The sequence below is a fragment of the Venturia canescens genome, chromosome 4, assembly GCF_019457755.1.
Source record: "Venturia canescens isolate UGA chromosome 4, ASM1945775v1, whole genome shotgun sequence".
NCBI lineage: Eukaryota > Metazoa > Arthropoda > Insecta > Hymenoptera > Ichneumonidae > Venturia > Venturia canescens.
The window spans coordinates 20,552,973-20,566,910 of NC_057424.1; the positions used below are offsets into that span (position 1 = coordinate 20,552,973).

General features: G+C 43.5%; 1 protein-coding gene across 1 annotated transcript in view; it reads left to right on the top strand.

Moving 5' to 3' along the window:
* The window catches only part of LOC122409167 (hemicentin-2-like), a 144,615-nt gene that overhangs the window by 120,043 nt on the left and 10,634 nt on the right, over positions 1 to 13,938 (top strand). The window contains exon 9 of the mRNA XM_043416507.1: positions 3,496 to 3,626. Within this exon, the coding sequence (XP_043272442.1) occupies positions 3,496 to 3,626 (131 nt within the window). The remainder of the gene's footprint in view (positions 1 to 3,495; positions 3,627 to 13,938) is intronic.

Sequence of the window (13,938 nt, forward strand, 5' to 3'; positions counted from 1 at the left end):
CGTAATGATGGCACGGAGTTAAAAATCCATGAGGTATTGTTAGAAGATCGCGTGGGATGAGAGCTCAACGAGGCAGCCGGCTTAAAAGAGTATACGAAAACCACGGTGAGCTTTTATAAACGTTTTGTCTGCGTTGATGTCTTCAGCCTGTGAGGGCAAAAGTAGAAAAGAAATTTAATAGACATATTTGCATCTGGGATTCATCGGAAAAATGCATTTATTCCGACGTTGCAATGAGACGCGCAAAAGTATGCCCAAAACGATGAGTTTCACTTATGGACACACGTGACCCCAATTTCGTTTCCCGCAATTAAGAGAGAGAAAAAAAGAGGAATAAAGTGAGTGAAGATGAGTGAAATCAATTTCTAATAAATAATTTAATATTTTTCAAGTTATTTAAATCTTGATAGAGCTCCAACGCAGGGTTACCCAAAAAGACTTATTTACCTCATGAGGCCCTAGCCTACAAAGCGTAAAATTCCTTTCGCCCGATCACGCTTCCAAATTAAGGCCCTAAGTATCTCAGGGAAACCCAATCGGGGCCTCGTCGCGCAGCCTCAACCAAATTGTTGCACGGAATAATGTTTCCAGACGCGGCAGGTAGATGCGATGTTAGGGTGAGCGACGTGTGTTGCCGAGAGAAGGTTACTCGCTCCGTCTCTCGTTCCCGGAGCCTTCTTTGAAGAGCGTAAACGGGTTCGCTCCACTCGTACGTCCGTCTATCGCTATATGTACCCACACAGACATGTACACGCGCACGTATAAATATCCACACATTAGAAAGGTTATTGTATAACCAACGTAAAAGCCGTCTTCCTGCATACAGCAAATTCGCGTTTAATATCTCCGCGGGGCTCGAACGTATTATCGTATGTAAAATGGTCAAGAGCCGAAGTATGTGTGACGTCGAGGGAAGCGCAATTTTCACGTTCACATGTGCAATAATGCAGACAGAAAATGGTGGGGGGAAAAGATGTACCGGAAATATCTGCTGGCGGTCTCGCTCCTCGACATATCGTAACTGCTTTCACAGTACATGTACATATATATCAGAACGGCATACACGTACGAGCATCCATATATACATTAGTGCTACGTTATACGGATTAATATATTAGTAGTACGTTGGTTAGTACTCGCAGCTGCACACCCTACTGTTTTGATAATGTATTCGTCGGATTTAGCAAGCATATAGGCCCGCCCAACGACTACCTCATCTCGTGAACCGCGTGCAAAATGTACGCCCCACTTTGGTACCTGCTCCCGTTGGGATTTTCTCGGTGATTATTACTTGTGCAAAATATAGAGAGTATTCCCAACTAGCTGCATTGTTAATATGCGTTTTCCACGCTGTATTAGCCTCATCGGCAGGTTCGAATGACTGAATGAATTCTCGGACGACCGCGAGCGCGTGGGTAAATATGAAATTGGATGTATATGTGAAAAAAAAGAATGACCCCACGGTCGAATCGAGAAATGAAAATTGCTTCGCATCGTTGACAGGCTTTCAAGAGTCTTAATTAGGTACTCAAAACTGAGGAAAAAACTGTTGATGCGCTGTCAAGTTTGCAGAGGACTTGGATCTGGGATAGTCATTTTTTATTTCACGAATCATTGGCGTAGACCGTAAAAGTACGAATTGCAGATTAGGCAGGAACAGAACTGGAGAATTAGTGGAATTGATGGAGAGTTTTTTCAGATCATCTCGTTGGACTGCATTCCGTTGAACGTTGCAAACTTCAGACTCATATGCTGGATCGCAGTCACTTGATTTATCTGGTTTAAGGTAGATCATGCCCTTAGGATCGTATTTTATGGGTGTCTGAATTGGGTCAATTTTGACACCTCAACAGAGTTATCAATTCGAAATTGTAGATACATTTTTCCAAATGATTTTTTAGCGAATGAAATTACAAGCCATTAATTGATCGGGGATCCATCACTGACTGAACTCAAAATTTCATTCGTCGCGCTGGCTAAAATACTATAGTTTTTTATGTAAAAGGTCGCTTTAGAGAGCGCAAAGCCAAGCCAAGAAGAAACGAAATGCCGAAATAAGCAAATGTGAGGTTACGAGTGCTCATTACACCAATTTTGTTCAATCTTTAACCAAATATTATCTTTATTACTAATAAGACAATCATCTCGAATTTTTTCTTAGACCTTCATTATGTACTTCATTGTTATTGTGTATTTTTTCATAAACTTCGTAAGAAGCGTTCGTTTCTTATATGGAAAGATAAACAATATTTACGAACCCTTTAAAATTTGATATGCGTGTCAGTCGACTACCCATTGAAACTGTGTGCGTAAATTTCAAGACTTTCTTAAGAAAATTGTTTCGTGCATGAACTACCTTAAGCAGACAGATATTTTTAGTATAAAACCGATATTTGCAGGTTTTAGAGGTGTTTCTTCAGTGTGGTACCAGCATAATCCTCCGCGTCAAATAAGTTCGAATGAGTCATGAAGCACAATGGAGAACTGGCTGGCCAGATCATTTGGCAGAACCGTTTTTCAGGTTGTTGTGCCTCTCTTATTTCGAGGCTTTTATCCTCGCTCTTTGTCCCGTTTCCCCCTATCGCGATATGTAATCTTTTACCCGTCGCCCGAAGTGCAGGGATTATGGAGAACTTTGGTCGAGTTCGTAGTCACACAGAACTCACGGTCGGTTGTGAAGAGAAAGAGATAGAAAAAAGAGAGCGTGAGAGAGAGAGAGGGAGGAAAAAAGAATATCGAGAGTAAGAAAAGGACGAACCGCTGCTGCAATTGAGGAATTTTACCCAACCAGAAAACGTTCTCTTCATAGTTCGGGAGAGGATTAACGTCGGGCGCACACTCGCCGCAGAAAACTGCATCTGAATAGAGAGACCAGGCAGAAGTTTGAATCGCACTAACTCCGGATTATGCAGCAGATTTATATCGGATGACGACTGTATAATCGAATCCAGATATTCTGTGTTTAATATTATACCATTCTCTCTCTCTCTTGCTCTCTTTCTCTCTCTCTCGCTCTACTATGGACGAATCTTCATAATTGAAATCACATCTTCCTTTGATTTGAAATTCGCAGAACTGAAACGTTGCTCTTTACGATGATGAGTCCGTAACGACTATGATTCCGTTTCCTGCACCGTCAGATTCGACAGGACTTTTCTTGAGCCTTATCTCTAAGTCGATTTGTCCAATAACTGAAGACAGTGATGAATCATCTGAAAGCATCGACTGTGTAGACGTGGATGAATGGAAAACACCCGGGTCTGACCATTCGCGTCTTTTACTACTCGTATCGACGAAAATCATTGAATTTGCTATAAACTATCGTTTTGAACTACTTAATAAATAGTGTTAATTCCTTTATGTATTTGATAAAAAGGGCACGAAATTCTCGCAGACCCAGGCAGATGAGCATCGGCGAATGAAATGAATTCTATACAAATCGAAATTCTCATTTCCAATTCAAAGCAACGCGCGTGTGTTTTCTGTTAATTATAGACGCTCCGATAGTAGTACTTCGCATGGGTTTATCGCTGAATCCGAAAAGCATCAAGGAGCGGGACGATGTTTATTTCGAGTGCAACGTACGAGCGAATCCAGCTGCCTCGAAGCTCACGTGGTTTCACGAGGTAATTTCACTTGTTTTATTCATTCTTTACATTTGTGACGAAGGCGAAGGCGCGCGCGTGCGCATGCGCGTGATTTATAGCGAACGAACGTGTGTTGTTTCATTATAGCAGGATTGGTACGATAAAACAGGTAAATTGACATTTCGCAAAAAACAGAGAGAGGCGAGCCGGCCTCGATATTAGGAATAAAATTTGCTCCCTCACAATCGGTATAACACGAGATATACAGCAGGATTTTTGAAGCCATTGCCAAATGAAATTTTAACGAACTTGCAGTCGCCCTGACCAATCTCATATCCCTACCTCATCCCACGATGAATGCGTATATCTGTAGATGTGCAATGGGACGTTTCACGGATTTAATGGCTCCCGAAATCGCGGCCATTTTCCCGGAGGTTAAATCGCCTGCCGCATCTAGCTCTCGAGCTGTTTGTTTGAATAATGTCCCTTTTGCCGAGCAATAAGCAGCTTCTCGCTATATACGTTAACTTTTAAAACGAGCCAATGCACCGCGCGTTGCATTTTTTGTCTCTTTCGATTCGTTTTATTTTCCTACGATTTTATTTTTATCAGCGGCTCAGGGCTAAATAGGCGAACCGAACCGTAGAAACTCGACGCTGATGTCCGGGATTTTAGGGAATAGCGCGGCTCTAAGGCCCTCTACTAAAAACCGTGGAAAATCACACTCGCCACGTCAGGTTGCCAACACCCAATCGTGTCGTCCTCGTTCCCCTTAATATCTCCAGTTTTTTCTATAATCTCCGCTCCCCCGATACAAAACCACGTCACTCATACGTAATCGATTGACGTGGACAAAAAAGTATAATCAAATCAGTTCTGCGCAAAAATAAATGCAAGTGCGATCGCGGTTACCAAATTCCAAAATAAAACGGGTTCGCCAATTGAAAAAATATCGACGAGACATTGGCCAAATATGGTTCCACGAATCATCAATACTTCACAAGCTGACTCGAATATCTCGATGCTTGTGAAAAAAATAAAAATGGAAAATGTGACGAACGATGATTTGCAGAAAAAAAAAACGAAACGTTTTCACGTTGCCCTCTATTGAAAAATCACGTGGGCTCCAGCGTGTTGAGTCACATCGTATACATTTATTTATACACCCATATACAAGCTCTCCGAGCCATTTCATACATAACGGATATGTATATAAGTATAGAGAAGGTAGTTCGAGTGGAGGTAGTACAATATGAAGCTCGGTAACCCAGAGCTTTAATGCCCGAGGGCATTACATTGAACCTAGGTTCGTTTAAAAATTCATCCATCGAGGTAAAGCAAGCGAGAGTTCTGTACATTGCACGAGTTCTTAGATTTTCGAGCTCTCCTCTCCGAACGCTTCTCCGATTTATATAACTAGGTCCTCCCCTGAGCCATGCAGGTCCGGATGTGGATACGCCGTGGATTCGCGACGTAGCAGAACGCTTGGCTGTGATGAAACTTGACGACGAGGAGCTCGCGCTGAACGCACTGCACCGAAAACGTCCACGCGAATTTTCAGTACGTTAACGATAGTTTTTATTGCACAACGACGATCGAATGCTGCGACGGGTGGTTTGGAAACGGCTCTGGAGAAAAATTACGGTACACGGAAAACCTTTCGCCTGGTGAATCGCGCGTGTGCTTATTCTCTCTCCTCGTTCTCGAACCCCGTGCACGCTTCAGGTGCAGCTTTTCGATCTTGCAGATGAGAGTAATAATGTTGGAATGGTTGAATTATTGAATGTTTGCTGCCTTTAATTCGATGGTTATGAAGGTTTCTCTGGATGGAAATGAATTACATACGCAAACAAGGAACTCTCTGTTTCATTGTCGAAACGGACAAAAGTCGAGAGCAAATTGGATATAGTTTCCGGCGGAGACGACGAGCAAAATCCACGTCAGCTTTATTACATTCGTAAAACGATTTTTTCTCTTTCACCAAGCATATTTTTCATATTCGTATTATTCAGATACGGGGAGAGCGGGTGCATTGGTAAATCCGTTTACGAGAGATAAATTACACGCGGAGAATAATAAAATGAAAGTGAGTGGCCTGTGAAGAAAAACAAGTTTTTCTCTACCCTCGTATAATCCACAAGAGGAAAGCGCAATACGAGAAATTTTTTCCACCAGAATAAATATGATTTTTAATGAGATTTCTCGAACATGAGAAGCAAAGGGACGAGTGAGCGAGCTACAAAGAACGGATTTTCAAATGTATAGATGATAAAAGGAAAAACGAATTATCGATGGAACGTCATACGCGTCGTTATATTGTACACGTCGTTGTGCAAGAGAAAGCAAGTATTCGAGTTGATTTTTTTATTTCCTCGAAAGTGCCGAGGAGCTTCGCGTTCTAGTTTCCTGTGAAATCGTAACGGATAACATCAAAGTTCCGCTCTTCCATTTGACTCTGAACTTTCTTTCGTATCTCGACGTCGCGCGCGAGTGTGTGCGCGACGTTTACTTTCCGCGTACAAATACATTTCATATGAGACTCGAAATTGGCAAAGTATTCGTGAATAAAACAGTCGTTTAGACCCGGAATGATAACGTTCATGCGAAATAATGTCATTCGAGAGCTGAACTTTGGGCGAGATCGCGTCTTTTGTCACACCAGAGCAGCCTGAAATAACATCAGCGAATGATCGGACCCGAAAGATCTCGCCGCGACGAAGACGTCCCTCGTCTGTGACTCGCTCGATTTTTCCCAAAGAATTTAGCCGCCAGGTACGAGGAACTTTCCGTTTTCGAAATGACCCAACGACCTGCGGTCGAATCCGATTCGGCACCTGCCTGCGACAGCTGAATCCAAAGTGACGATAAAATAAGCCTGATGCGCGGTTCAACTATTGCACGCCGGGAGACCGAAATTATCCGGACTGTCACAACGATCCATCTCTACTGAAATTCATTATTATGACGAGGCAAGAGAAAGAGGGAAGCGACGCGGAGGGACATGGAAAATACGAGTGGCGGCAACACACGACAACCGGATACATATCCATGTGCATGCACGCTCCCAACAGGAAGGGAGGAAAACCCATGGAGTGTTGGATGTTTGGCTATGTATCCGGGAGGATTGTCTGGAATCCTCCTAACCGGAGGTATCGCGGGATCGATGTCTACACGCAACACTAGATGATTTCAAACCGATGAATTTTGCACACGAACGCGATCATCCACATGGAAGCGTCAACCTGTGGATGCTCATCGCGGTGTGTGTAGATTGTTTCTAACGCTCAGCCTAAAGGGGGCATAATATCGATAATTTTGTGTTAAATGCTCCGGATTATGTGTCTCTATTCTAGTCGACATTCTTGTCGAATCTGACACAAGGTATTTTTCGAATTGTTTCTCATTCGTTCTCATTGGCCGTCTGTTTTCAGTGAACTTGAAGATTTTGGAGCTCTGAAAATAGGTGGGCAATAAAAACTTTTAGGGATTTTAAGGAATAATGATGACTCGCGAAATTGCAACGTTACCGAACGTGTTTGATCAATCGATTGTAGAACTCGGTGTCCAAAGTCCCTTTTCTCTTCGTCTCCTTTTTCCGATCTCTCGGAACAGGCTTTGTTTGGGTTAACTAACAGCGGATGTCTTGCAACTTTGTATAATGGAAGAGTGAAAAAATGGATGGTCCATCGGAGTGTCGTGAGGTAGAGTGCTTCATGGTTGCACGAGTGTCCACGCGAGAGTGATACGAGTCTATATGGAGTCTCGGTGATACGCTTGGAACGCTTCGAATCTGCGACTCGTATGGAGTTATTGTGAATTTACGAGAGAACGTGGAAGCGTTGTCACTTCCCGTTCATTCAAAACGCTCCACGGAAAATCATCGATCGCGCCGGGTATATCGGAACTGGTGTGCGCGCACCGACTGAGAATCGTCAGTGAAGTTCGGGCTGGGAGCGATGAACCAACTCGTTTCCTGCAGATGACCATAAGAGAGCGAGTTTTGGCGGATTGAACGAGGAGGCGGACGCCGGGCGATGGCAGATAGCTGTAAAAACCTCCAAAACCAATAAATTGTCGACAAATCACCGAACCGTGCCCGATGGTCTACTAATCCGTAAAAACGTTGGCGCTCTCACGCTCCTATTTCCACTCGTGTATACGTACATACATCGAATCCCATCACGCGTGTACTGTGTCCGAGTGGACAATTTTCACGGATCTGGAGCAAAGTTTCCATGCCCGATTCCCTCTCTCTATTTCTCTCTTTCTCGCTCTCTCTCCGCTGAACAAACTCTATAAAACGCTTTTTAAAAACCCTCTATAAATACGTTCACTCGAACACGATGGTCTGTATAATATAAAATATATTGATAGTTGCTCTCCTGCACTCGACATCCTTTCCCAACTCAAACACTTGACAATAATCCATTAGGAACAGTTTTTTATTTCACATTCTCGAAAAACTGAATGGTTTCACGTCCCGAATCCTCGAGTATTAAGGATGTATTGTAACGCGTTATTTGACTGGTTTGTAGCATCAAATTTCGCAGTCGGATGAGAGAGACGTCGATGAGCTTCAATGAGGGAAAAAATATAAAAGCGGAAAGTTGGAGTCGATTCGAGGTGTAAAGTTTTAATTGGCTGAGCGAAGCGGGCACCAATTTTCGCGTCGATTTCGAAACAATTAATTAGTTTTTCATCATATGAGAATTTTTCAGAAATGTATTTGCGTTTGACTGTCCGATCGAATTTTCCATCGAGTATCAATTTCCAAATTTATTTTAAAAAAATTGTTTTTCCCCTCGTCTGTCGGTGGAGGGACAACGATAGGTTTTTACGTTGAGCTGAATACCATGAAATCGCATTATTTTATCGACAGAACAATCAATATGAAATTCTGTGTGTATTTGAAAAAAATAAACTTCGCTCTTTGAGGTTGTACTGTGTCCGATCGCAGCATTACCGTTTCTACTTAAAGTACTTCTCGGAACGTTGGTCTCCGTAACTGAGAATCTACAGCGGGATCCAACCTCGAATAATAATGGATAAAAAGTTGGAACAGACAGCTCCTATATCTGTTAAACGTAAACTCTATTACGAACTTTTGATACTCCATTCCGCAAACAGGACTTTTATTAAAAAAGTCTCCATCGGCGAATGTCTTCGCAAACTTTGCGATCGTTAAATAATTATTTCTGTATACCTAAGAAACTTGAGCCCCGCGTTCATTTCGAAAACTGCTTACCTTCTTATAATTGGATGACTAATTAATTGGCCGATTAAAGAAAATTTATAGCATGTACTCGCTAAATCCAACGGATCTCATCTCAAATTTTTCATACCCTCGTCAATGTAATAAGCAGTAATAACGCGACAGAGGATTTCACCGAGCAATATTGTATTTTAGCGGGCCGTGCGTTATAAGTTTAACAAAAAATAAATTCATCAGCCAACTTTCTCTCTCCGACGAGCCGCCCATTGCTCGTGTGCGATCGCAATAATCCTAATTTCCGTTTCCCCTCCTATTTTTCGACTTCCTTCGATCCACTTCGAGTCGAATTGGCTGCCTGTGCATCGAGCACGTTTGGGAGTACAAACATACCGTCCGATTCCATATTCTCTCTTTTGCTCTCTGACCTTTGCTCCGGCCTTCTCCCTCGATCTTTTTCTCTCCGTGTCTATTAAAGATCGCTGCACCAAGAACGGTTAGCTTTAATCCTATCCTCACAAGTGCAAAGCCATATATACTCCGACACACGCAGACATGCGCTCGCACATGCACGAGATAGATCACAGATATAGCGAAGGTGCATACGAGACTCGGAGGAAGCGAATGAGCGATCCGAACACGAAGTGCATACTCGAATATCCTGACGAAGGATTCTTATCCGGTCTGTGAAACGGCTTTGAAATTAATCCTCTTGCTGCTCCGGAGCTTGGGCGCACTCCCAAAGTTCGACTATAAATGTAGATATATAGTTTACAAATGCATATATTCGACTGAGACTATACTCTTTAACTTTTCTCAGTACGTGTGCGTGCGTGCGCATGTCTCCATGTGTGTGTGTGTGTGTGTGTGTGTGTGTGTGGCTGAATATATGTGCGTAGAAATAGATGTAGACGATTTTACGACAACGGTGAACGTCGGGGAGTTATCTATGTGTATTTGCGCGCTGGATAGGGAGCCGGAATGCAAGAGAGAAAAGAGGAGTGAGTGTGCCCTCACGGAACGATATATCGAGAGGGATTTGCACGAGAACTTTCTCCCTCTTTCTCTCTCTCTCTCTCTCTCTTGCGCGCGTTCTCGCTTTATCTTTACACGTCAGAAAAGCTTTTTCTTCGGGAGGAAGCCGGCGCGTTGCAGCAGTCGTTGCTCCGCAAGGCTCGCTCTCACTCGGTTTCTCTCCAAGCACCCTCCTGACTAACGGTATCCCATTTCTTCCATTTTCCACCTGTGGGCTCGAGCGAATAAAGAATAAGCCCGTGCGCGCTGATACTCGACAGGTACGCTTGCTCGTGGGCGAGGAGAGCCTCGCAGAGTTTTCGAAAGAGGGACGACGCATCAAATGGGAGTCTAGAAATTCTCGAACTTCTGATACAAATCAGGCATCCAACGTGGAATTTTTATTGCGAAATTCTGACTCGTGTCGATTCCGGGTTATTCTTTGCTCGCGGCTTCCATTGGAAAGGTTAGACGACGAAAACTCAATAATAATTTGAGCTCCAACGGAAATTGAGCGCAGTCAAGTTTCGGAGACGGTTCGAGCAGACAAAATGCAGCAAATCTAATTGATGACTCGAATGAATTTCAAATTAGCTGGATAACTCACCGCGCTTCGTACGCGTACGTGAGGTGAAAAAACCACGGGCTTGTTCCACGCGGCCAATAAATTAGAGCAGAAATAACGGTTTATTACTTCGTCATTGTTAGCATTATTGCAGTAATGAAACTGTGGGCGCAGCGAGTTTCATTACAAGGAAGCATGCACGCACGAACTTGCGTGCGTGCCTTCGTGTGTACCGAGGCCTGCTGTAAATGTTTCGCGTCGATCACTTTCCCATGCAAAACCGCGCGCTCCCAGTCGTCCTTCACTAATTCTCTCTATTTTTTTTCTCCCCCCTTTACTTCCAACCAAGTACAGCCCTTCCGTGGTGGTTGCACGCTGTACACAATTCCGCAGGTAAAAGCTCCATGATTTATTCCGAGCGCGTACAGAGAGCGCTACACGTACTCGTATTATCATTCCAGGACTGACGCCCCTCTGGCATCCTCCCACGGAGCAACTCACTCGCACACACACACACACACACACACACACACACACACACACACACACACACACGTTAACCCGAATATATCTAATGTCTAATATCCAAACGTTACGTGACAGCCGGAGCCAATCTTTAGACAAGCAAAATCCCGAGGAAAAGCGCGCTACGAAAAAAAAATTTGGTTCCTCTTCCATTTTTACTGTGGCTTTGTACCCAGCTCATGGAGGTTCATCCGGTTGAGGAATGAGCTCACAGACATTGATTAAAAGGTGTTCGGAGAGAGTCGTCGGTAGAGAAAAAATCAACTCTCGAAATTTGAGTTGGAACGAGCCCAATTAACACGATTCCTTGTAGGCTTCGCTGTCTTCGACAGCACGTTTCCACAGTCTGAGAATCTATCAGAAGCTTGTGAGATTAAGAAAATGCGTGGATTCGTCCTGAAGGAGATCGAATTGCGGAGGTTCCACGTTCCAAACTCGCTGAGCCAACGAGGCGAGCCGCAACGATTTATTGATTCGACTTGGTCGGTGCCAGGTGAACTGGCTCAGTGCACTGATTGATCATAGTTTGGGTTAATCGTGGAACAACATGCCCTGCTCTCAACCTGAACAAATATTAATAACGATGGAGTCGGGCAATCGGTGGGTGCAAATTTCCATCTCGACGCAGGGAGCTTCTTAATTAAAGAGTTTTTTCATTCGCAAAATGTATAAAAAGCTTAAACGAAAATTGTTCGAGTTTGAATGGAATTTAAGCGATGGATTCGTCACGAATACTTCGAGGAACGAATCGAAACGCGGAGTAATAACAAACGAGCCAAAATAACGGATTTATCTCCGACGCATCCGATCAAAGAGTTGTAATTACGGAGCTGTGCATAGGCTCCGATACGACTGCGAAAATTAATCACCCGTTTGACCAGCGCGCAGTCCTGAATCCACCCCGGAATCGTTCCAAGGCTCATTAATTTTCTGCGCCTAATTGTCCGTTGTAAGATATTTGAGGATGGTCGCATGCAACGAGGAGTGGCGAAGATCCGAATCTCCGGGCTCCGCATGTACGTTTAATGTGAGTCCACGTTATCAACGTCGACCACGTGGCTTGGCGGGTGTTAGTGAGAAAAACTCGTTATACGGGGTCACGTAGTGTGCGCTTTTTCTCGAAAATCCCGAGTCCCTATTCGAGGCTCGCTCTAAATGCACAAACTACAATAACAACCGGAAATGCGATTCATGCCACAGAAATGCGCGGCCCCGTTGCAGGCTGCGACGCAAGCGTGACTGACCCACGAGAAGCTCTTTTTACCGTGCTCATTTCCGGGCGCTATATCAGCCTCCGTTCTACTCGTCTGTCCATCTTTCAAAGAGAACTTCATGTGACACGATGATACACTAGAACAAACGGAAGCTGATTGTACCCACCATTTGAGTCGCCGAATATTTTCCCTCAGCACTGCGGATTGGACTCTACCTTCGACCATGAGAGTCAGGAAATCTCTCAATTTCCACGCCAACGAAGCTCGTCAGTCATTAAGTTCAACCGACGCCATCATTTATGCCAAAATATTATCAAGTGATGAACTTTCTCTGTCGAATTATTGAAAAATATTAACTCGAACCAGATTTTAAAGCCAGCCCATGTTCAACAATATAACAACACAATCGTGCATGCAGAATAACACCGAGATACACACGTATGACGCGTTAAATCGCGCACGTGTTACCCGACCCGTATACACGTAAAAACATATCTGCGAGCTTTACCTGCAACACTAAAAATACACGAACCTATTATATTATAAACTTACACGTGTGGCAGGGTGTGAGTGCGTGGTATACGACATTACGTGTGCTCTAAAATCCTCGGTACAAAAGAGAAGGTTGAAAATTCATGGGAGCCATAGCTCGTGTGCGAGAAGTAACGAGAACTACAACGTGAATGCAAATAATATCTTGCTAAGCACATTGTTAAAGGTAGAGAGCGTAAACGGGCTTTCATGTGCACGAGATTTCCTCTGTCTATAGAAATGCAGACGCGCATGTGGGCGAAAAAATCTCCGTTCGCCCGTCTGTTTGTCTGTCTTTCCTCACTAATTATAACTCGTGAAATTTAAACCGGACAAATCTACGAGAAACTAGAAGACGAATACCAAAAAAAATAATCTGAAAGATAATTGAAACGAGAATTGAATCAACACGCGCTTGGATTCGAGGACAAAAGTGAAAGGAGGTCTAAAACCCTTTTTTCATCGATTCGGAATAATGGGGAATGTTTAAATATTCATAAACGTTTTTAAGGAGCTTATTTCGATGGATTTTCGCCCAGAAACGTCAAAACGTTGAGAGGCTGATAAGAAGGAAAATAATGAGTTCTTTGAGAGATTTTATAACTCAATTTTTAATATCAAAATTCATCTCCTTGTGGAGAAAACATCGGAAGTTGTCAACTATTAATATTCTTTCGAAGTCACCCGATGTAGCTTAACTATGGGAACAAAGCGTCCTGGAAAAACGACTCTCTTTGCCTTGCAGCCAGCAAAAGATAAAACCCCATGAAGCCGGGAAGAAAAATTCGAAGCAAAAACTCACGCATGAAGGACCTCGAGCTCCTGCGTTGCTTCTCCGATCTAGTGGAACAAAGACAAAAACGCACATGCCAAATAAAGCGTGCCCCATTGTTGCGAAATGTTAAACTTCTTGCTCTGTAATGTGCAAAGATGAAACGGAGCATGCACAAAAGAGAACGATAACGAGCAGGAATTGTTGGCTCAAGAGTTACGATCGAGGTTATCTTTTGCACCTCCCCGTGTCATAAAGCTACACCCGGATTGCTCATATGTCAGACGCTTCTTGTTTGCCATGCCAATTACTCAAAGCCTTCCTAGACCCGGGCTCACTCCTATCGCACAATTAAGCAGTAAGGAAACCGACTGAATAATTCACACCGAGATTCAACATAATCGTGCAGAATTCGAGATAAACATGTGGCTTTTTCCTCTCTTTTGTATCCAGCTCAGTTTCTTCGAAAAAATGTTCGTTAAAAGTTTCAAACGAGCCTGGTGAGTTGAGCAAATTTTGCA